At 36.7% G+C, this 22,988-nt stretch overlaps 1 protein-coding gene across 1 annotated transcript in view; it reads left to right on the plus strand.

The window, feature by feature from the left end:
- b4galt2 (UDP-Gal:betaGlcNAc beta 1,4- galactosyltransferase, polypeptide 2) overlaps nucleotides 1-22,475 on the plus strand; it is a 133,880-nt gene extending 111,405 nt beyond the window's left edge. Inside the window, 2 exon segments of the mRNA XM_032565226.1 lie at nucleotides 8,212-8,316; nucleotides 17,770-22,475. Coding sequence (XP_032421117.1) covers nucleotides 8,212-8,316; nucleotides 17,770-17,920 — 256 coding nt within the window. The 3' untranslated portion in view covers nucleotides 17,921-22,475.
- The last annotated feature ends 513 nt before the right edge of the window (nucleotides 22,476-22,988 follow it).

Here is a 22,988-nt window from a genome sequence, read left to right on the forward strand (position 1 = left end):
AATTTCAGAAGTACTAACCATTCTGTCCTTGTTTCAGGCCTCAAACCCTTACAAAAAAAAGAGCTCTCCTTTAATAACCCAAAAAATACTTACCTCTGTTGCCGTGCTTCTTCTGAAGATTCTCCCTTCCTCCACAATGCACAGATTGTATATATTTTAACAATGTCTAATGTGAATATTTCTGTCTTCAAATGGTAAAGTAGTGTCTGAGAAACCTGGACGGTATCTCCACTTAAATTGGGACATGTTTTTGAGCCGCAGTAGGATACTGTAGTTTCTATAACCAAACAAGTGATTCCAAGCATGTGCTGTGACCTTACTGAGTGAATATTTTAGTATTTTTATTTATTTATTTTTTATCTTCTAACAAGTTGGTACAATCTTGTTTCTACCCTCTTTGGTCGATCGCTGTGAAACACACAATAATGAGGGCTGTGCTGACAGAATAAGGAAGATATAACAGGACAGAGGAGGAACGTTGCTTCGGGAGGAAATTAGAGAAGCAAGTGGGAAGAGCAGAGAGGAAAGGAGGGAGGGAGAGAAATGAAGCATTGAGTGGAAGGTATGGTCCGACAGAATAGTCTCAGTCAGCAGCTGCTGGTACAGGATATCCACATGGAAGGAGGCAGTGGAGTGGAAATACAGCAAAATGCAGCTTATAGACCTTTTGTTGAACATATACAGGATTAGCCTGCCTTGAATGTTGCCCTGAATCTTTATAACTTCAAAGTGAGTACATGATGTGAAAAGGGATAGAAAAGAGAAAAATGAGGGAGAGATTTCAGTTAGTGCTAGATAGGACTACCCCACACACACCCACATAATGGACGCTGACATTGTTCCAACATTGCTGTTGTAAAATTGCTGTTGTCATTTCGTTTTAAAAATGTTTTACAAATCGTCACAAATGTTCTACAACTTCTTCTAAAAATGCTTAAAAAAGTGAAAAATGAAAATATTTCAAACATGAAATAATTCTTGTGTGAAATAAAACACAGCAGAAAGTATCATACTAAACATTATTTTGAATCAAAATGACAAAAGTAGCATAAAAACACATTGATTTAAACATGGGTCCAAAAAGACCCACTCATGGTAGACTGTATAGTCAATATGTCATGCATCAGGGGGTTAAAAGAAGTCTTTCTGCTTCACCATCCTGTCTTGTATGAGCTGGTATGAAATCTTTCTACATACCGTCTGAAATAAACTTAGCACATTGTTTACTAAAAATAAAAAATAAGTATTCATAAAATCCTGAAACCGCTTTTATTTAAAAAAACTTTTATTTCTACTGCTTCTAAAATATTAAACTATACTGATTAGAGTGTAATTACCTACAACATTTATTCACAGTTATTTTGAAGAATATGAACGAGTGCTTTGTTTCTTTATACTTGTTGGTTCCCAGTAAGAAAAATAACTGGAAATCCCCAAAAAGCTAGATTTGCGACTTAGAAAGTGAGAGTTTGCTAAATGAAACAACTTTACTGTCACAGATTGTAGATTATAAAAATATAAGAATTTTATTTGGTAGTAAATAAAATAAAAAATTATGCACTGTTGCATTTTAGCATGTCTGGGGTCGCCTTTTCATTTTTTGATGAAATCTTGTCTTAAATTGTAACTCCTACACTTAAAAATAAAGTAAGGAATAGATTCATTTCTTCGCTTTGGCACTCATGAGGCAGTTCTCCTTCTTCAACATCTCTATCGCACAGGCAGTGAGAGCTAAGACACGAGTCAAGACTTAACTTCTTCTCCACTTCATTGCGCTAATGCAATTACCTCCACTGGTGGGAATAAGGGGAGAGAGCTTCAAAAATTCCTGATTAATCCAATGAAATGTCTGAGACTGTAGACTGTATGCATTTCTCTCTAGGCCACTGTCAAGACTGCTGCTGGGCACTAATGCAGCTTTTCATGATAAAACATTTTAGCAGGGAGATTTGCTTTTACATGGAGAGAAAAGTGCTGGACAATCTGCAGAGATCATACCTTTTTAGTTTCTTGATGTTGCTTCTATGAGTTTAGACAACATTTCTGTGTAATATATTCAGTTAGGAAGGCCAAATTTATATTCAGCTTTTTATTCTGACTCTGGTTGCAGTAGGTCAGTCTTTTCTCCTGCCGAATCCAAGAGGAACGAAACTTTGACACTTTGTTGAAAGACCATCAAACATAATTTGCTGCTTCCTTACATGAAATCCAGTCAAACAAATTGCCTTAAATAAAATATTCAAATATTTTTATAAATAAAAAGAATAATTGTAAAGTGGAAGGAAAAAAGTACATGGGTTTTTTTTGTTGTTTTTTTTTAACTAAAGGAACACAGCGCACAATACATGGATACATTTTGGTGAGGTCTAAAGCAAGATCAGATTCAGCTACCAGCAGGACAGTGACTCCAATCACTGCCAGGGTTACAGTGGAAAAGGTTTTATGAAAACATTTTCACATGTTTGAATAATTCAAAGTTGGCATTTTCCATCTAACTTGAGTTTGAGCTATACTTTGTAAAGATGCACAGATCTAGCTAGAGCTAAAGGAGGTTACACAAAGTGTTAACTTATGGGATAAGGTACAAATGCAACTGAAATGGAGAAAATGCAAAGAACTTGTACTAAAAACTTGCATGTGGTTGGTAATTTTATAGCAGCCACCGTGTAGGTTTTGGTCCAACACGTTGTCGCTGGGTTGCATCCATCTCCCAGAGGAGAGGTTTTCCTTCTCTTTGCTTCACATGATCGTGGCTGTCCTGTTCCTCCTTACATAATATTCACACTGCGCTGTCAGGCTGTGTTATTGTCTCCTGCCAGTCGGAGCCGTGGAACATATTCACTGTTCTGACTGCGTCATTGCAGCTTTTAGCTAAAGTTTGATTCTGATAAAGGTCAGAACTCTGCTATTCACATAAATACAGGGTAGTATGTGTATAAGATGGCACTGAAAGCTGATCTGGGACATCGATCATTACTGTTTTGTTTTAAACTGGGACTTCAACTGAACCTTTTAGACATAAGTTGTAAGTCTCCTTTACCCAACAACATGATCTTATCTCACTTATTCGTTCTGGTGAAATGTAAAACATGTTTGACCTTGTTTTGGTGTTTTGTTGTTTATTTTTTGTTTGTTTGTTTTGGGGGAGGTATGGGGGGCTTAGCAAATTTGTGTTTTTGGCCAGAAGAGTTTTCTATTGACATAAATAAGCGAGATTAGACAGCCAATATAATGCATAATGTTTTCTTATGAAGCTTTGCAATAATATTGCAAATAATTAGGATTTCTAAGAATCCATAAATGTTGTTTATGCAAACAAACATACTGATGCAAATTATATTCTTTCTCATTTTCTTTTTCAACGGTCTAGAAGTGAGTGAATGTTGTTACTGCCACTGTCCTACATATAAATTGGAAAATGTTTATTAATTTTATAATATTTTTATTGAAAACAACTTTTAATCCTAGAAAAAAGCTTTGCGGAGGGAAATGTATGAAATTTATTGAAATTCACACCAGCTTTGGTCCGCTTTAAACAAATTCTAGCCTGGTTCTTTGGGGGAGGTGTGAATACGCAATCAAACTCTGACGTAGACCAAAAAAGCAAACTCTAGTCCCCCTAAAAACCTAGAACATAGTGGGTTGAAGTGAACTGTAGCGCCATTCGAATGTTTATGTAAAAGTCAAGCGGACCACAGAATGCTAAACTGCTAAAACCTAAACTGATAAAACCTGATGGTATCTATTCTTGTTTGTATTTTATGACGAAGGAAGTTGCACTGAAAGGTTTTTGTATTGTTTCCTTTAGTACTTCTTGCAGCACCAATCACAGGTGAGGGGGTGACAATGTTTTTCAAAGGGTTTGAATCATTTGACAGATGCATTTAAATGTACAGAACAACAGAAAGTGTGATAAAACGAGACTGGAAGAGGGTGCAATGTTATCCTACCCAGACACATAGTGAGCAACATGGTAAGGGATGTAAAACAATATCTCCCTTTTGGGAAAGCTGTTGTAAAAAATGTCATCTCAGGGTCACCAAATCTCTTAACAATTATAAGAATCTGTTCCCAACCATTGTTCACCAGACAAAAATAAATCAACCTTCTTTCATGGACACATCAGTGCCCTGGCCTAAATCCTGTAAACTGAGGAAAAGAAAGCATAAGTGCAGGTCCAGGACTGTGGAGTATCTAGAACAAGGGTGTCAAAAGTTGGTTTAACGCACCTGGATCAAATGATGGCTCGTTAGAAGGCCTAAGAAGAACACTGACATGCTGAAAAGGTTGTTGGTACTACCAGGGAGAGAACTAAAACATGCAGGATGCCGGCCCTCGAGGACCGACTTTGGGCACCTCTGCTCTAGAAAGATTGTGGAGTATGCTTCATTGGCTCCAGCCTTACAAAATATCATTGGGTAAGACTAGACTGTAATGGATGGACAAAGAAATTGTAAGTATTAACTCATTTTGTTATGTTGTGGTTTTGTAAAAAAAAACAAAAACTTGTTTACTCTTCATCCTAATGTAAGAAAAAAAGGTTGGATTTTTCTAAATCTTTCAGTATGCTGCTCTAAAAATTTATGGTATTTACAGAACTTTAACAGGGTTACCAGCAGGGTGCTGTATTTGCAATTTTATCCAAGAGGATCTGTATCTGTGCAGGAAAAAAAAATGCACTTTTTCGCTTTTCCTCTTGCTCCTATTTGACCTCAACAATTCCTGAGGGAAACATTGGACTCTTTTGCTGACAAACACCCTGAAGTGTTCACCGGCTAATGATCAGTTGGCTCTGTCTGTTGCTTATTGCAGTGCATGTGTTGTATTGAGGATTATCAGGGATAATTCTGCTGACACCAGCATGTTGTGCTACAAAATTATATAGAGTTAAAGAGAGTTATTAAGCTAAATAGCAATGAAATCACCTGGGAAATTAATCCAAATATATTGGGTTATTTTTTACTTATTCATCCCCCTAAGCCCATTATGTTTGTCTATTCCACTGAATTGTATAAAATGTACTTAAAATTGCTTTTGCCTCAATAAATTACTGTTACAAAGGATTGCTTCATTGCTAAAAAAATTTGATTTTCTGTTTCTGCATATACATTTTCTAAGTAAATTCATTTTTTTCACATTTTATTAAACATAGAGTTTAATAAAATAATTTTTGTGGAATGATACAAACGGTTAGCTAAACCATCTATTGAGCTTCCCTAAGATCTCTTTCTAGAATTGCACCATATGTGATTCAAATAACACTTTGAGGTCTATACTGAATCATGTGAAAGAGAAATGATTCAAGACAGTGAAGTCCTTCACACTCTGCAGGTCAAAGGACACAAAAGGGATTATTTAAAAGATGCAGAACTGGGAATAATGTAAAACTAAGCTCACTGAAAAGCTGAAAGAGGGAAAGAAGGGGGCTTACAGAGACTTCGTACTGTCAAACTCACATTATTTGCATCAAAATAAATCCCTAAAACTATGCAAATGCCTGCTTGCTCAAATGCATGCATGCACACTATGTCAAAGGCAATCATAAACAAATATGTGCCAACTCAGCAAAGTTGCTGAGGCTTCAGAGAAAGGAAAAAGAAAAGGAGTCAGACTGTTTTATTTCTGTGTAAAATTATTCTGGGTTTGTTTTAATTCAGTTTGGGTCTGTAATCTTTTATCAGCCAATTTCTTTTTGATTTTTATTTATTTATTTTTTTATGGGCTGCATTTACATTTCCCTCGTCTGTATGGGAGATTAAAGACGAAGAGTAGTGATGCAGAAATTGAGGGAGGTTCGTAAATAGAAAGTAGAAACTGGAAAGAGCAGAGGAGGAGACGGAGGATGAAAATAAACAAGTGATGATAAAAGCATAGAGGCAAAGCTGAATGGAAAAACAGTAAGCAAAAAATGTGCTTATAGAAAAAGTATGAAAATGGAAAGTGAAATGAAGAGAAACCTTAATGGCAAAGTCAGCGTTATACACTACCTATGTAGGCTATCCCATTGCAACAGGATCAACAACTGTGACTCAAATACTGCAGCAATGACCCCATAATAACATTAACTAGAAAATTTCTGAAGAAACCTGAACCCACCATTCTCATGCTAAAAATTAGCATAAATGCTAAAGTAAGCTACAATGTACTCAATAGCATGTGGAGAATCACAAGCATGTTGAGTAACATGGACTTACTCCATTCAGTATGTTAAAATTAGTGCATAAGCTAAAATTAGCCAAAATGCTAATGTTGGCCTAAATGCTGCTAGTGGCATGTGGGTCTATACTGAATCATGCTAGTTATAGGGGTATAACAAGCATGTTGTCTTACATTGACTTCCTCCATTCAGTATACAAAACATGGCTAATAAACAAACAAAATAGCTAAAAAGCTTATTTTAGGGAACAGACTACTGCTAATGTGGGGAGTAGCTACATTATTGTTTGTGCTAATGTTAGTACACTGCCTTTTAGTGTACTAACTAATTTTTTACTTTTGCAAAAGTAAAAATCACATGTTTACTTTGTGTCACTTGGTTACCAGAAAACGCGCTCATATCTTAGCAACAGATTAACAACAAGATAAGATTTCTTCTGATCTTTTGAAATACTACTTACCTTATACTTCTTACTACTTACTACTTATAAATTGTGCAGTTGGTGAATTTTTCAGAAAAGTGAAAATGTTTTGGGGTTTTTTGTCATTGGTGATGAATATATTATAAAACAGACATTCAACACAAAAGTAAAAATCTGATTTATGCTTCGTGGCAGTTCGTTACCAGAAAAAAACCCTCATATCTTAACACCAAATTAGTTATTGTTTACAAAACATAAACCCTTTTGAAATACTGCTTATCTACTTAGACACAGGAAATTTACAGTTGGTAAACGTTTGGTTTTAATTAAGCATATATCTGTTGTCTTTTGGTGAAGTTTGTTGTTTGTGTCTGTCTTTAGTGTGTGAGAAACATATTATGTTTCACATTAAACTTTGAGGGTTTTTTTTTTTTTACATTGTTTGATGAAGTACCAACCGAAAATACTTCACTTGTTTATTTAGTTTTTGTCTTTATTTGAAAAGTAAATGGCCCATCACAATATGCTGCGTCGGGACTACTCATCAATGCGGACAGGAACCAGTTCCTATACATATTTAAAATGAGATTAAAAAAAACAAATCTAATTTCACAGCTAAGTAACACTGAAACAAGATGGCGAGTGTCCCCAAAATTGTTCCCTTGTTCTGAATAAAATCAATCTCCCTCAACCTATTAACATCCCTAAGATTTCTTGCAGATCTGTGTGTTGTACAAACATTTGAAATGATGTTGTAAATATTTGACCAGAAATACAAAAGACAAAATAAAAGAAAAGGTTCGAAAAAGGGGGCAGATTTTAAAGAGAGAAAAACAAAAGGGGAATACAGCAGTCTTTAGACCTTTAGTCTTTAAAAAAAGCTAAAAGAGAGAGATACCTTTTTTGTATGACTAACAGTTATAAGATGTGTCACTCTCTGGGCCTTTTTTTCTCCTACAGTCCCTGGGAATGTTCTCAGAAGACATAGCACAATTACTTCTTTGAAATAGGACATTTTGAATAAAAATGTAGTGGTTTCTGCCAGAAAATGACACACTCATTCTGTAAGCAGGTTAAAGATCCAGCAATAAGACCAGATCAATACAAAAAAGGTTCACAAGATATCAAATCAATCTTCTTCCATGATGATCACTAGCCCCAGCCCTAAACCCTACATAAAACCTGTGGTATCTGCAACAAAAACCAGTAGAGAGAAGCCAGGACTAGAGGAGCTTTGCTAAAAAGGAATTGTGAAGAAGTCCTACAGGCACAAATGTTTTTTTGTTTGTTTTGTTTTTTTCAAAAAATACTGTTTCTTTCTTTTGGATTTTCTGAATAAAATCAAAATTGAAAGTGACATTTTTCAGTATTTATTTTTGTTTGTGCCCTGATAAAAGGTTTTTTACACATCTGGCAGAGGTGCCAATTAATTTGATTGACTCATTAAGATTTTCCGTGAATGTTTGGGATTTAGTAGAAAAGAACAACAATAAAACGGCAATGTAGATCACGTTAGGTTGAAGTTGAGATTTTTGTTATTTTTTTCTCTTGCAGTTAATCCTTTTTCCCTTGGTCTTTGTGTTTTCGTTCTCTCTCCGTCCTCTAATGGATATTCCATCTGTATGTGTTGCAGGATCACTCTCAATGGGATGAAGGTGTCCAGGCCAGACGTTCGCATTGGTCGCTACAGAATGATTAAGCATGAGAGGGACAAACACAATGAGCCAAACCCACAGAGGTACTGCATCACTGTCTGAAGTCAATCCCCATCTTTACATTTAAATTGATCTTGCTGCTTTTGTTTCATACAAAAACTTTTCAGTTATTTCTGTTAGATTTTGGATTTCTTTTTTAAGGGTTACAAACATATGACTCCCTGAAAAACTATAAGTAAAACACCTTGAGGAAGTGCTTTGCAATCTGAGTTTGAAACATCAGAAGAACCACATTTGTCAGCTTCAGCGGTAGAGACTCAGCATTACATCCGCTGTGGTTAAACGAGAACTCTTGCTCTTTATTTTCCGCAGCTTCTGATTTCCAATTCACACCTGGGAGCTGCCTGCTGTTAGTCCAGCGCTCCTGCTGTTTGTTCACTGAGCAGGTCTGCAAAGAAACTACAAGTGAAAGGAAAAAAAAAATTCACCCTTTGACACACCTTAGAGGTGTTAAAGTGTATCATTAAAGACTGCATTGCTGTCGGATCTTTAAGCCTGGTATTTGGCTAAATCAGCTTCCTGACAGCATGGATCTTGGGAGTTTGGAGGAAGAATCTGTCGAATGGAAGTTTGTAGTCTTATCTTGCCTTTTTCTAATTTTAGTTGCATTTGTTTTACTGTGTGAAAAGTACTTTGGCTTTTATAGCATCTTGTTTTATCTTTCTGCAAGCTGTATCTTCCAGGAGGAGAACGACATAGACATGTTACAAAACACCTATAATTTTTCCTCTCTATAATCATGCTCTACTTTCTGTTGACTTGGCTCATAAAGTCCTAATAAAATAGATTTAAGTCCATGGCTGTAATGTTAAAAATTTTGAAAACTAAAAAAAAAAGACAAGTTTGAAGTGTTTGAATCCTTTTGTAAAACATTGTAAATAAGGGAAATATACAGTATGTCACACATGCTACAGTATTATAATTTAATGTTTAGTAAATATGCACCTGAATAGGCAGGTTCTTGCAATGTAAGCAGGTCATAACATTCAGGTGCAAGATTATTTCAGGACTTTGTGTGTAAATCTGTCAGATTATAAAGCAAAATATGAATCGATGTAATTTCCTGCACACCACGGTTTGGGCAGTATGGTTACAAAAAGACAAGAAAAAATGTTAAAACACCAAAGAAAAAAAAAAGTTTTTTTAATAGACCAAAAATTGCTTTTCATGCATACAGCCCTAGGGGTTTTAATGCTGCTCTTTTCACTACTCTGATCTGAATTGTTTTTTCAAACAAAACGTGCAAAAATACCTCCCTCATAAATGTGCTATTTTATGCTTTGATGAACGAGAACCAGTATGCAGAGATGAGCCCTTCTAGACACATTAATCACCAGGAGTATAGCACCTCACATTAAGCTGCTTAAATGTGGATTATCACTGTTTATTCTCCTCTAAGAGCCTCCGTTTTCATGCCTGGATAGGCCGGCCAATGAAGCCTCTCAGCACCAAAATCGATAGCTGCTCTGGCTTGGTTTTAATAAATATGTAGTGAAACTTGTTTCCCCCCCCTCCCCCAATATTATTTCAGTATGATCTCCAGTGGCGTGATTATGTCACAACATTTAGACACTTCTGTGCTCCAGGACCGTAGTCCGCAGTGAGTTCTGCTTTAGTCGTTGCTGCTAAATTGGTTTTTAAGAAGATTAACAACTGCTGGGAACAAGAGTCATGAGTGAAAGCATATTGACTGTTTACTGCAGCCAAACAAATTGTGGCTGCTTGATTTGAAGTTTGCATATAGCCTCTGAACCTGGCTGCTGATACAATATTACTTTTTTTTTCTTTTCAATTATGCTCCTTTAGCAAGAGACACATTGGTGGAGAAAAACAAAATAAAACTACCAGCTTAGCAAAAAAGAAGAGAAGAACAAAAGTTCTGCTCTATCTAATGTTATTGTGCTTTGCATTTTATGTAAGAGAAATAGTCCAAGTTTTTGGATCTTGTATCCATGTTGGAAATGACAAGTTTGGAGTTGTTTTTTCTTAAACATATCCAATCAAGAGTTCTCTGGCAAGGAGGCAGGTAAGCTGGTCAGTGCTGACTAATGGCAAAATGAACAGACCTAAAAGCTGAGAAAAACTGACAAAGACTGCAAATAAGATGTAAAACCTGAGTGAAGGTTCACCTTCCAGTAGGACAAAAACACTAACCATGCCACTAGAGATACCATGGGAGGATATAGATCAAAGCTATTCCTTTGATAGTCTCAAGATAAATCCAATTGAAAATCTGTAACTTGGATGTACAGTACTTCTTTAGCCAACATCCCAGCCTAAAAATGTGGAAATCTGGTAGAGACTTAGCCTAAAAGATATGCAGTCGCTCTGCAGCAAAACATGGCTCAACAAATTACTGATCAGGGGGTTGAATACAAATACAAATCCATCTTTTTGTGTGAGAAATAAAAAAAGAAAACATAAATCATTTTGCTTTTACTTCCCAGTGACTAATTCTGTTCAAGTTTAAGGGGGAATAGGGGCTTGCTGTGGTGGCGCAGGGGGTTAGCACGCCCCACGTTTGGAGGCCTTAGTCCTCGACGCGGACGTCGCCGGCGACCTTTGCCGCATGTCCTCCTCCCTCTCCTCGCCCTCTTTCCTGTCTGCCTACTGCAAAAAAAATGAGCCACCAACACCGCAAAAACTCTTCAGAGAAAAAAAAAAGTTTAAGGGGGAAGAAATACAAGTCACTGTTGTTCATTCTGAATTGAAAGAATGGTTTTGTCATCAAATGTTAAGAAAATTTTACAAAACATACAGTTACAGAACACCTGCAGTGAAAAATGCGGAAGTAAAAGGGGTGAAAAAAAGTTTATTCTGCCAACATGCAAATTATTTAAAAAAAGACATCTTAACAGATCAGTCTTATCATCTCCACGTGTTTTCTGCATCCTTTTTAAACTTCTAATGCTTGTCAGGAGCCTCAGGTATACTTTACCAATCTGCTCAGCCTGCCTCCAACTACATAGTCTGTTTTATACATAATAATTATTCAGTGATCCCTTTTCTAAGTTTTTAGGGATTTTCTTGGTTGTTAAGCAAATTTCCATCTTGTGCTCATACAGTTTAGTACATTGCACTTCTAAGAGATCCATTAATAATGCACTGACATTATTAAGTACTTTATTACATGATTTCTTAAAATATAAAAATAAATAATATACCCATTTTAGTGCCAATGAGCGGAAAGAGCAAGTCCACCAAAAACATTATATGGGTTTAGCTGACAAGAACATAGAGAAAATAGTTTTTCCTGCTCTTGCTGAGACATCCATCTCAATGTGCTTTTGCTTTAAAAACTAACAATCTATACTGTAAATTTGCTGCAATAACTTGAAAGTGAAAATGTTTAAAATAACTAGGCTTGTGTAATGTATCACTCTTCATTGTTTTGTATGCGTGTGTGCCTCTGTGTGTTTGTGTATGTCAGAGAGATGGAAAGGTTCAACGATCCCCCCAGTAATTGCCTGCTGAAATGATACCAATAGAGATGGGAGCCGGCTAGGTCAGAGTGGTCTAGTGACTTTCATCAAAATCAATAAATCAGCCACTAGACAGAATGAAAGTGTGTGTCTGTGTTTGCATGGGTGGGTGTGTGCATGTTGTGTGCTTGTGTTTCTGATTGATACCCAGTTCTCGTTTTCCTCCCCGTCTTGCTGGTTGATTTCTTTCTGGTCCATAGACCAGACTTCCTCTATAAGAGGTGACACCAAGAGGGACACTTTTTATTTGGGGTGGATACATTATTCATCACCTGGGATGACGGGCAGAAAATAGACTCCTATAAGTTGCCATAAACTTCATTTTTTAAAGCCTTTCTGGACACTTATAATGTCTTTCAGGTTAAAGTGAGCTTTTACAAAGAAGTGGGCTTGGACTTTAATAAATTGTGGGAGGTCAGGATGGTCAGAGGCAGCAAAGGTAGAAATAGCCGACTCATGACTGCATTCAGGCAGTTTTGTTTAAAATGAAAGGCTCTCTCATTTATTTTCTGCGTCCCCTTTGAGCATGAAATTTCTTCTGTGGGAAACAAGATATTTATTATAATGCAGCTTGGTAAGCATTTCTGACACTCTGTAGTACATTTAATATATCAAATTAACCAAAGTTTTAGACACAGTTGTCACCTTGAAAACATTAATATGGTAACAAATCCTAAGTTTTTAATCAGATACCAAAGGTGGTGTCATGACCCATCTTCGGTGCACAGCAATACCTTTCTTAAAGTTTTATTGTTTTATTTTGTGAAGATGCAAAGAAGCTGTAGAAAGCTTCTTCAGTTCATATCTCAACAATAACTTGTCTTGCACAACTGTGCACCCTAGTTCACCCTGGCAGAAACCAGGGTGAACTAGGTTTAATAGCACATCGTATTAAAACCCCCACTGCAAAGCAAAGGCGAAAAAATTACATGAATTCATCATCAGATGTACATTTTTTGAAAGAAAAAAATAAAATAGAGGTAACAGAATTAAAATCAGCAATAGCTCAATCAATGGCTTGATCTAAGAAAGAGATATTCCTAAATCCAAAGATACGTGACCAGGGCCGGTTTTTATGGGAAATAAAAACAGAGTAAGCATAATTAAAACCAGTACCTCAGTTAATGGCTCCCATGAAGGCGCATAGCTGAGCATAAGTCTGTTTTATGGGAAAAGTAAAACAAATAAGTACATAAAGTTAATGGAAGCAACACCTCTATATGCAACTTTGTTTAGGAAAGAGGCAAAATTACCACAATTACTGGATCTGAAGGGCTTTCTATTCGAAAGAAATACAAAGAGAAGACAAAGCCACTTCAAATTGAAACGTGGATAATGTTCAATGGATAGATTAAGTCCGATACTTTTGTCAGGTTTACTTGGAATGTTTAATTGCTTTCTCAAGATACAAAATAAGTGACCACTTTTTAAAGCTTCAAATAACATAAAAATGACACATTTACCACTTTAAAACTGTGAATTTTATTCAACACCTGCATTTGTCTTGAGGGTCTTTATGAGTTTTTCTCCTAAACGCATTGACAGCAATTACAAACCTGCTTGGTTGTTTGTAGTATTTTCTTTTATCTTTAAAAAGAATGGAAAACAGCCCAGATTGTCCTTGAAGAGGTTTGCATCACTATAGCTTTTTTTTCCCCCACACCGAAAATTTTGACACATTGACAGGAACTGCACAGGTGTGTTAACAGTACCTGCATTCCTCACAGGAAATGTCATGTTGTATTTTATGCTTGTTCATTTAACTCTATGTCTCTATGGAAAATGCCCCCTTCACTGATAAATTCAGCTTGACTTTCTGTTTCTTTGTCTCTAGGTCCAGATTTTTTTTACCTCTTTACACTTCAGAATAATTATAAAGTCTTCTAAGATATGTCATCAGGGCTACCTGGGCAATGTCCAGTTTTTACAGAGGAATACTTTTATACCTACTGCCTAATGAATGTTTGCTATCTCGCACGCACTGATGACTGCGCGTTCAGTTGAATGTGAACAATCTTTCACACAAGACTCCTTTCTCTCAGCTCGCTCAGAGATTCTGGTTAGGCATAGCAATGAGATATTGGTAAGAAAGAGGGACATTCATCACCACCCTCGAGCATGTGTTAACACACACGCTCATACACCCCTACTTGCGCCCGCACACACACACACACACGCCGTCTGGCAAACTTCACCTCATGCATTACAATTGAATGAGATGCAGGGAAACATTGTCCAATATTCAGTTCATATGTTATCATCCTGGTACAGTGCGGCTGAAATGTATGTTGGTGTATGCATTTGAATTTATGGATGAGTATATATGTATACCTATACACAACTGGCTTCTAGAAAAAATGAAGTTAGCATAAACTGCACATTAGGTGTACCCTCTTATTTACAATAGAAAAAATAGAACACAACATTTGGCCAAATACTGTTTCCCGTGTTACAGCTGGGCCGACCACAACCCTGATTAAAATATTCCCCTTCAAGGTTAATCCCAACTAATTGTGGAAGATCTTTATTGAACACTGATGAATATATTTTACATTTGCAGGTGAATTCCTAAAAATTTGAATGTCCTTAAGAAGTCAGTTTGTTTCAGTAATTTAAAGCAAAAATTGAAACTTGTAGATTTGTTGCACTCAGTGATATATTATCTGTTTTCTTTCTGTTATTTTTTATGAGAATGGACTTTACAAAATTATGCATCTGAAAAAAGTGTAACACACTTTATAGCTGAAAATAAGTTTACATTTATTTTGTATAATTTAAAAAAAAATCTGACCATGTTACACAATCATGCGGAGGATCATTGACTTTGTTCAGCAAACAATCACTGATATAAGGAGGGTAAGCACAGAGAGGTAATTCCTAAGGAAGTGCTGTATCCAGAAACATTATTGAAAAAGTACACAAACAGCAGCAATAATTAGAGCTTTGAGAGAACTGTTGAAGCAAAGTCCTTTCTAGAGTTTGTGGGATGTTCACAAGAATGTGAACTGTGGTTAAGGTTAGAGTCAGTAGCCCCTTTCACATCATACAAGGCGACTGAATTCAGAGCCCTGTGTGCTTTCAGCTAATATTCTTGAAAATACGGAATCAAAGGGGTGTGACTTACAATTTGCAGCCTTCATCTAGGAGATTTCTCTTTTAAGCATGATGTGATTATTATTTTAATTCTGAGATCCTGCTGATCAACATACAACTTAGATCATATAGGACACTGGAGTACAATACAATGTTCTTCACACTACATCTAGTTCGTAGTGGCTATGGGTTCATTTCTAGCTGAAACGGTGGAACAAAGGTGTAATTTTGCAGGGTTAGTTTCAACCCTCTATTTTGTGTCAAGTTTTTTCAGGAGGAGTAATAAACACGTCTAGATCACAGAACTAAAGCTTGATCTGAAAGGTTTAAGTACTTCAAGAGCCACTGCAAAGATTTATCCAAGACTTGGGCTACAACTGTCACATTCCTTGAGTTAAGCTACTTGTGATTTGCAGAGCTACTGCATCTCCTGATGTTAACCCCACTGTGTTTTCTCAAGTCCAAGGGCATGCTGATTTAATTTTCCAGGAGAACTTGGCACCTGCCCAAACTGCTAAAGTGCCAATATTTACTTTAATGACCATCGTATCACTGTGCTTAATTAGCCAGCAAACTTACCGGACCTGAACCCCATAGAGAATCTATTTGATACAGCCATGAGGATCCAGCTATACTGCTGAGATGAAACCTCATAGTAACAAACCCTCTTTACTTTATGCAAAGTCAGAAGCTGATCATTTCCTTTCCTGATGCAGTGATTCTGGAAAAATGGCACTCCAATGCAGTACTGAGTGTGTATGCTAAACAGTACAGGGACATGTTTTTCAGTAGGCTAGCATTTCTGTAATAAAATCAATTTTTAATTGATCTTGGAGTGTTCAAAATATCTGACTAGCAGAATCTGGATTTTTCATTAGTTGTAATCCAAAATTAGCACAGGTGAAAGAAACACCTAAAATATTTAATTCTGTGTGTAATGTACAGTATCTATTCTGTATGAAAGGTTGGCAATCAAACCCCATGTGCAGAGACTCGCTATTCTTGCACACAGGATGCTGCAAAAAAGATCAGCTGAGGAATAACAGATAAAGAAGACTGATTATATCTGAGCAAATCCTGTAAACAGCTCTGATTAATTTGTTTTTAATATGTTTGTGCAGTGTATATTCCCATTGATTTTACTGAAAGTATCATTGTAAACTATTGCCTCATTTCCATTGAGCTGAACAGCTCAGTGATTTGATATCAATTGTTGAATTGTCCCATACAAACAACCTGTACTGCATCATTCCTGCTCCCTTTTCGGATAATGGCACAGCTTGGTTAGTTTGGAGCTACTGGCATCATGATTGTTGCCGTACTTAGCATGACACAACATTATGCATTTGTGTTTAATCCCCGCCTTGCCCAGTGAGAGTCCAACTGCCGATGGAAACACTCAGGGCAAATACTACATGACATATTGTAATATTTCCAATCTGATGACTTTAAGGTACAATATGGTCTGGATGTGTTTACTCATTGGTTTCACTTCAAATTCAAAGGCAACATTGATTTGTTATACACTGTCTATGGTTACCCTCATTAAGAAGCAAGCGAAAGAGTTATTGTTAAGCTACTCCTTAAAGACCATTTTTCCAGAACAAGGACGTGTGCAGCAACAAATTACATGATAAAAATATCCCTTAGTTCCCGGCATTACATTCTATTGTTGAGATCTGAAACAAGAAGCATTTCCCTGTGAGACCCCCAGCAGCATTAAAATAGAGCTTTACTCAGCCCAATTAAAACTTGTGGAAATCAGGCTAATGGATATACGAGGTGGGCTGCCTTTGGCTCGCCCTCCAACTTTCTAGAATAAAACAATCACAACTTTGAAATTAAATGTAACGGTAATGTGTGTGGGACGCTATGGTTAGGGCATTCTCTATATGCATGTAGGAATTAAGTTTATTGCCTTTAATCCCCCTTTTTTGATTTCAAGTATATCTCCATCCATCTGTCACTCTTGGATATATATTTATCTCTCTTATCTGCCTTTCATTTTTCCTCTACACCCTCCATGCTTCATTTAAGCTGAAACATGAAGCTCTTTCTCTTCATCCCCTCTTCTCACTTAACCTAATCCTCCCTCCTTTAGGACAGAAGTGTCTCTCCCTAATGTTAGTAACACAAGTGTAATTCTATTTGTATGTTATTGTGTTGTGATGTTCAAAAGGAAGATGCTTTATAAGATTTTCCAGCCTCCATTCAGGCCAGTGGAGCTTTTTTTTATTTAATTTGAGGGATACAAAAACAAGAGGGGAAAGCAAAGCTGAAAGAGGGCAAGGGCTTCAGCAGTCAGCTCTGACAGGAATCTGTGGACTCAACGGTCCGTGGCGAACTGAAGTGTCAACTCCACTTGTACGTCCAAGCATATCATTAGGGAGACATCTTTTGTTGGAGTCAGTCACTGCTCTCTTTTGAAGACTGAATGTGGAACTGCTCATGTTTGCACACGCCAGCTCTTTCTACATATAAAAAAAACACATTTTAAAACAATGGTGTTGTAAACAGAAATGTCATGTAGGTTTGTGTTATGAACAAGGGTTTGATGTAGAAGGTTTCCTCACTCACTAAATTCAAGCTTTAGCATAAGAACTGTAACCATCTGACACAGTGTGTGACTTATTTTCCTGCTTTAATTCCCAAATTCAGAGCAGATTCTGATGTAACTACTGAATCACAGCCAATGAGGAAAGAGAGTTCAGCATGATTCAGAAAAACCAAAGCAGGATATTGGAGATAATGCAACTCATTAAATTCCTATCTCAGTACCACAGCACCACCTGTTGGTCAACATGGTTTATGTTCTTTGTAATCAGGAAATCTATTTGTTTCTCTATTCTCACTCTGAATCACATCTATGTTTTTCATCTCCTCGTCCCTCTCTCTTTTTAGATTCAACAAAATACAGAACACAAAGAATACAATGAAGAAGGATGGCATCAGCTCCTTGACCTACAAACTGGTTCAGGTGAAGAAGTATCCTATGTACACAAACATCTCAGTGGAGATCGGCAAGCCGCCGCCTCGGCCCATCAAAGGCTAGAGAGAATAAAGGAGAGAAGGATCTAAAGTTGATGCACTTTTACCCGGATGGGAGAGAAGAAAGGAAGGTGTGGAGAAGAGAAGGATGATGTGACTTTCTCTTTTTTTCCATTTACTTGTTTGAGATTTCAGCTTGACAATTTTTACTGGATTTCACTAGGGATGCCAGTTGCCACCTGGTACCAGTCAGTGATGTTAAAAACCTTTGGAAACGGAGTAGGAATGTCAGCAGCTGACAGAAGGTTGTTGTCAAACTCAAAAGTCATTCCATGAACTATCATCTGCAAACTGGAGAGCATCCAGCAACATATTGGCAGGAACACCAAACATGGCTATTATGAAACACCTTGCCCTGTTCTGGAAATGCACACACAATAACCCAGTCACATTTCAAAACAAACTTCTGTTCGCCACAATGCTTGACGACATGAACAGGATGCAGCTTCCGGTTGGGAAATGCATGAAATTACCAAACATTTACAGTGATGTTTTACAGGTAACAGATTACCGCAGGAACATGAACATTCAGTGGTTCAGATGGTTTTTGTTGTCCCCAAGACATCATTTTGTCTTGACACAGAACTGTTTCATGTTGACATTTCCCTCTGGGAGTTTTCAGTCTGAATCTCCAAACTCAAACCTTCTGCTATACGTCTATGAATGTTTAACGTGCCTGCATCTACAGCAGAAGACTCATGAAAACAGAGCAGCAATGAACAACTCGGGTGGGGGGGGGGACTAATTTTTTCTCTCTTCTTTTATACATTTCTGAACTTCAAAACAGAACTGGAATTTTGTAACAAAAAGATACAATTATTTGAAAACTTTTCTTCAGTGTGCAGCCTGGTGGAAGTACTTTGAAACGTGAAAAAAGAAAAACATACTGACAGCTCGGGTTATGAGTTCCAGTTTTTGTTTTGTCTTTTATTTTTGTTTCTGAGCCTTACTACAGTTTTAATAGGCTAACTCATTTTATTAAGGTGCAATATGCTATAAAGTTTCTTCAACATTCTGAACTCATCAAATTTTGTCAAAATAAACATGAAACCTGAGCTGTCAGGTTATGTTTTACAGTCAAGTAGCATTGTGGCTAAAAACATTGCCTTGCAAATCTTTTACACTGACAGAACTAGCTGAAAATTAAGTCTTGTGGTTATTTTTTAAGCCTGCAGTATAGCCATGTGGTCTTTTTTAAACAAATATCATCAAATCTATATAGTGTTTATGAGCCACTTTTGTGTCTATCTTTTGCATTCAGTCATTTAGAAGCATATCGAAATGGAGTAAATTGTTGAAAGGAAATGTAAAACTTCTCTGGTAATATACAGAGTATTGCAAACATACTCATACTTCCCATTTTCTTTTTCATATTTTGCCACTAGCTTGATGTAAATTATTACGTTATGTGATAAACCAACACAGAGTCCAACATATTGGTGAAGTGGAAGAAGTGTGAAGTGGTTTTCTGCAAACAAAACTCTGAAAACTGTGAAGTGCAGTTGAAAATCCCTTACTCTAATAACCATAAAAAAAATCTTCTCCAGTGTTTAGAAGTAATCAAATTATTAATCACCTGTGTAATTTTATATTTCAGTACAAATGTAGCTGTTCTTTGAAGACTTAAGGTTTTACTTGAAGGAAATTAGTAGAAAAATAAGTAATGAAATTCAAGGAACACAGCAGACAGGTCAATGGTGGAGAAGTTTTTAAAGGATTGAGTATTGTACAATAGCAAAGCTGAGACATGGCTGTCTACCTGACCAGCTGGGCGAGGAGAGAACTAATCAGAAAAGTCATTTATTGGTCCTTGATGCTTTATAGACTCTATTCAAGTCGAAGAGTCTGTTGACAAGACAACGATGAGCACTCAGTGAATTTAGCCATTAAGAACAAGCTGTAAAACAAAAGATATTGCTGAGAGAAATCATCTTGATCTCATTTAATATTCCCCTCGAGTCATGTGGGAGGCACAGCAAATACTGTGGCAGAGGGTTTTCCAGTCAGATTGCATTATAAAACACCTTGCATCATCCTGATTACACCATGTCTGTTGTTAAACATGGTGGTGGCAGCAGCATTCTGTGGGAATACTTCTCTTCAATAAGGAGAACAAAGTGAAAACTGCAGACTGAAAAAGAGTCGAGTGGAGGTTGACCTTCCAAATGACCCAAAAGACTTCCAGTTGGAAGTGGGACCAAATGCAGTTGGACTCAACACTTAAGATAATGCAACTCATTAACCTTAACCCTAACCCTGTAAAAAAAAAAATGTTGGTTTATCACATAAAATCTCAATAAAGAACATTAAATTTGTGGGTTCAACATCATTAAAAAGTTCAATGGGTTTGTGTACATTTGCAAGCCACTGTTTAAACCAGCTGAGCATTCTGTCTGTGACTTTTATGGATCTTGTTCCCATATTCAGTATCAGCCATAATAATCACATATTCATATCTTGTTCTGCTTAATCACACCAATGCAGTTTGTCCTGTAAAGATGTTTTAGAACATTTAGTAACATAAGTTGAACCATTTAAAAGGTATACACAATATTTAATTCACTCTTCCATCAACACTTTATAGCCTTGGACAGCTTTGTCTCTGAGACATTGCTCTTCTTCCTTTATGTTTTTAATTTTTCTCGCCTTTCTTGTTCGTCTATTAATGCCCACACTTCCAAACTAATGCCTTGAGAAATAATCTGTACTAATTCAAAGGTCAGACCTGGGAGAAAAAAAGAAAGTCTCTGAGAAAATCTAAACTAAAGAGGTTGAAGTGAATTCCCTTAACCGTTATGCTTTAGCGAAAATGATTTCACCTTTTCGGTCAGCCTTGAGGCAAAATAGGTTTCAATCTGCTTGGCTCCTCGCCTCAAGCCTGAATGGTGGACAATATAATTGCTCTTCTTTTCAGAACACACAATCAGACATGCACACACACATAAAACACACACATTCACACCATCTGCCTTTTTTATGTATTATCTCCCTTCTTGCTGCCTTTCCATTCTTACTCTGCCAGTCTGGGCTGTATTGTATCGGTGGCTCACTGTTGTGCTTTGTGATGGACCCACTTCAGGCACATCTGGGCCTCACAGGAAGAGTGCTTCTTCTTTCAACAGATATCGACAGGAGCTCTCTTTGTCTGTATCTTTATTTTGTCTCTAATCACTGCTTCTCAGCACACATTCCCACTTGTGAGTCTTTCTAACCCCCACCTGTTTCCTCCTTCTCTCTTCACTGTCCATTTGGCTCCCTCTTGCCTGGATTATGACTCTCTTTGTTTCCATTTGATTAGCCGTATTTCTGGTGCTTTTCTCTTTTCTGACTACAAGTGGTCAACGTGTTTCCTTATTGAAACTGTTTACAGCAGTATTACACATCAGTTCACATCTGTTGCATGCTCTGCTTTATAGTCATTATTAAGGATGGGAGGTCATAGCATTTTTAGGGGGTCAGTTTGTATACAGATTCAATTTTTATTTTTTTTTGTGGTTATAAATGCTGATAATGAGAAAGTGCAGCAATTACATAGTTTTTTCTCATGGTCTTAAAGGGGCACTACAGCAAAAGCAGAAAGCTTTTAAAGTTTGGTGACTTCAAGGTCACATTATCCATATTTTTAAAACCCTAAAGTCTTAAATCACATTATAAATATTAAGTGCAATGACATTTGGTGCAATCTTAGTATTGCAAGTTTTGGTCAGGTGTATATATGCTTAATAACACAAAAAATATATAAAAAATATGCATAATAAAACACCACACAACTGGATTTAAAAAAAACTACTCCAATTGTCAAGAACTGGTCTCAAAATTGATCTGTTTACTCTCCAAAGAGCCATAAAATTACAAATTCATCTACCTTGTAAAGCTGAACTGCAGTGAGCAGCAACATGTGAGGAAGGAGCTACAGCCAAAGAAAACTTAAGTCACTCTGCCATTTTCTCTGCCATCTCATTGAAAAGATTTGAAACTGTAGGAATGGTGTGACTGAAAATTTTAGCAATTTCAAATTTTGATATAGTTTGATTGCAATAACCTATCCTTGCCCAACTGGGCTGCAATCCTGATTAAAGTTATACTGGGTTTGCGTTGCTTTGGAACTTAGATCTGAGTTTCATCACATCTGAGTTTGTTGGAGCTGCAAATCAAGAAACTGATGGGCCAAGCTAATTGTTACGATCAGCGCCTGGCCTACTATTAGCAGTGCAAAGTGATAACATTTGATCTTCAGTTTTATGTATTTAAATATGTAAACAAATAGTCCAACAGCACTATTTGTCCCACTGGTTTGTTGTGTTACAAACATTTTATTCCTGTATCTTTGACCAAGTTTTACACATAAAGTGGCCATATTGGATATTGAACTAGGAGTTGCTCAAAGACCTACAACTTCTGCAGTCATTTTGTTGAGATTTTGTAACTTGCAACTTGACTGTTATTCTCTTTCTTGTTGCAAGTTGCAAAATTTTTTGTGTAGGGACCAGGCCTCTGTTCACAAATTGAAGCTATGCTATTTTGGTGTATTTACACACACACTATAAACAAACGGCGGACAAAAAAAATATATATTTTTTTTTTCACTATGCCTGACATGAAATCAGACTGAACTTTTACATTTTAAGTAAATTAAGATTATCAAAATTGTTCCTGTTCGAGAAATGCCAGATTAATGAGAAAGAGAATAGTTATGAAAGCTTTTGTTATTTTCTTCAGAGTCTAAAGTTATGTATGTCCTTAGTATTTTATAGGATTCTTTTAAACGGTATGTCAAACATATTAGATAACCTTTCGCAAGCTTCTGAAAGTAATTTCCTGGCATTTTGGACCAAACTGAGATGAGTTTGTTGGCTGTCTTTCTAAACACACCATTTCAGTTTGATTTTCTATGGGACTGACATCAGGGTTTTGAGATTGCCTGTTCCAAATCTGACTTTTGTTGCACATAAGTCAAGTTTTACTAAATTAGCAGTATGTCTATGTTCCTTGTCCCATTTGAAGATTTGTGCACAAACTCAAACTTCTTGGCTGAAGTCTAGAGATGCTGCTTTACTAATTTCTCATTATAC

This window comes from Xiphophorus hellerii, chromosome 6 (assembly GCF_003331165.1).
Source record: "Xiphophorus hellerii strain 12219 chromosome 6, Xiphophorus_hellerii-4.1, whole genome shotgun sequence".
Taxonomy (NCBI): Eukaryota; Metazoa; Chordata; class Actinopteri; order Cyprinodontiformes; family Poeciliidae; genus Xiphophorus; species Xiphophorus hellerii.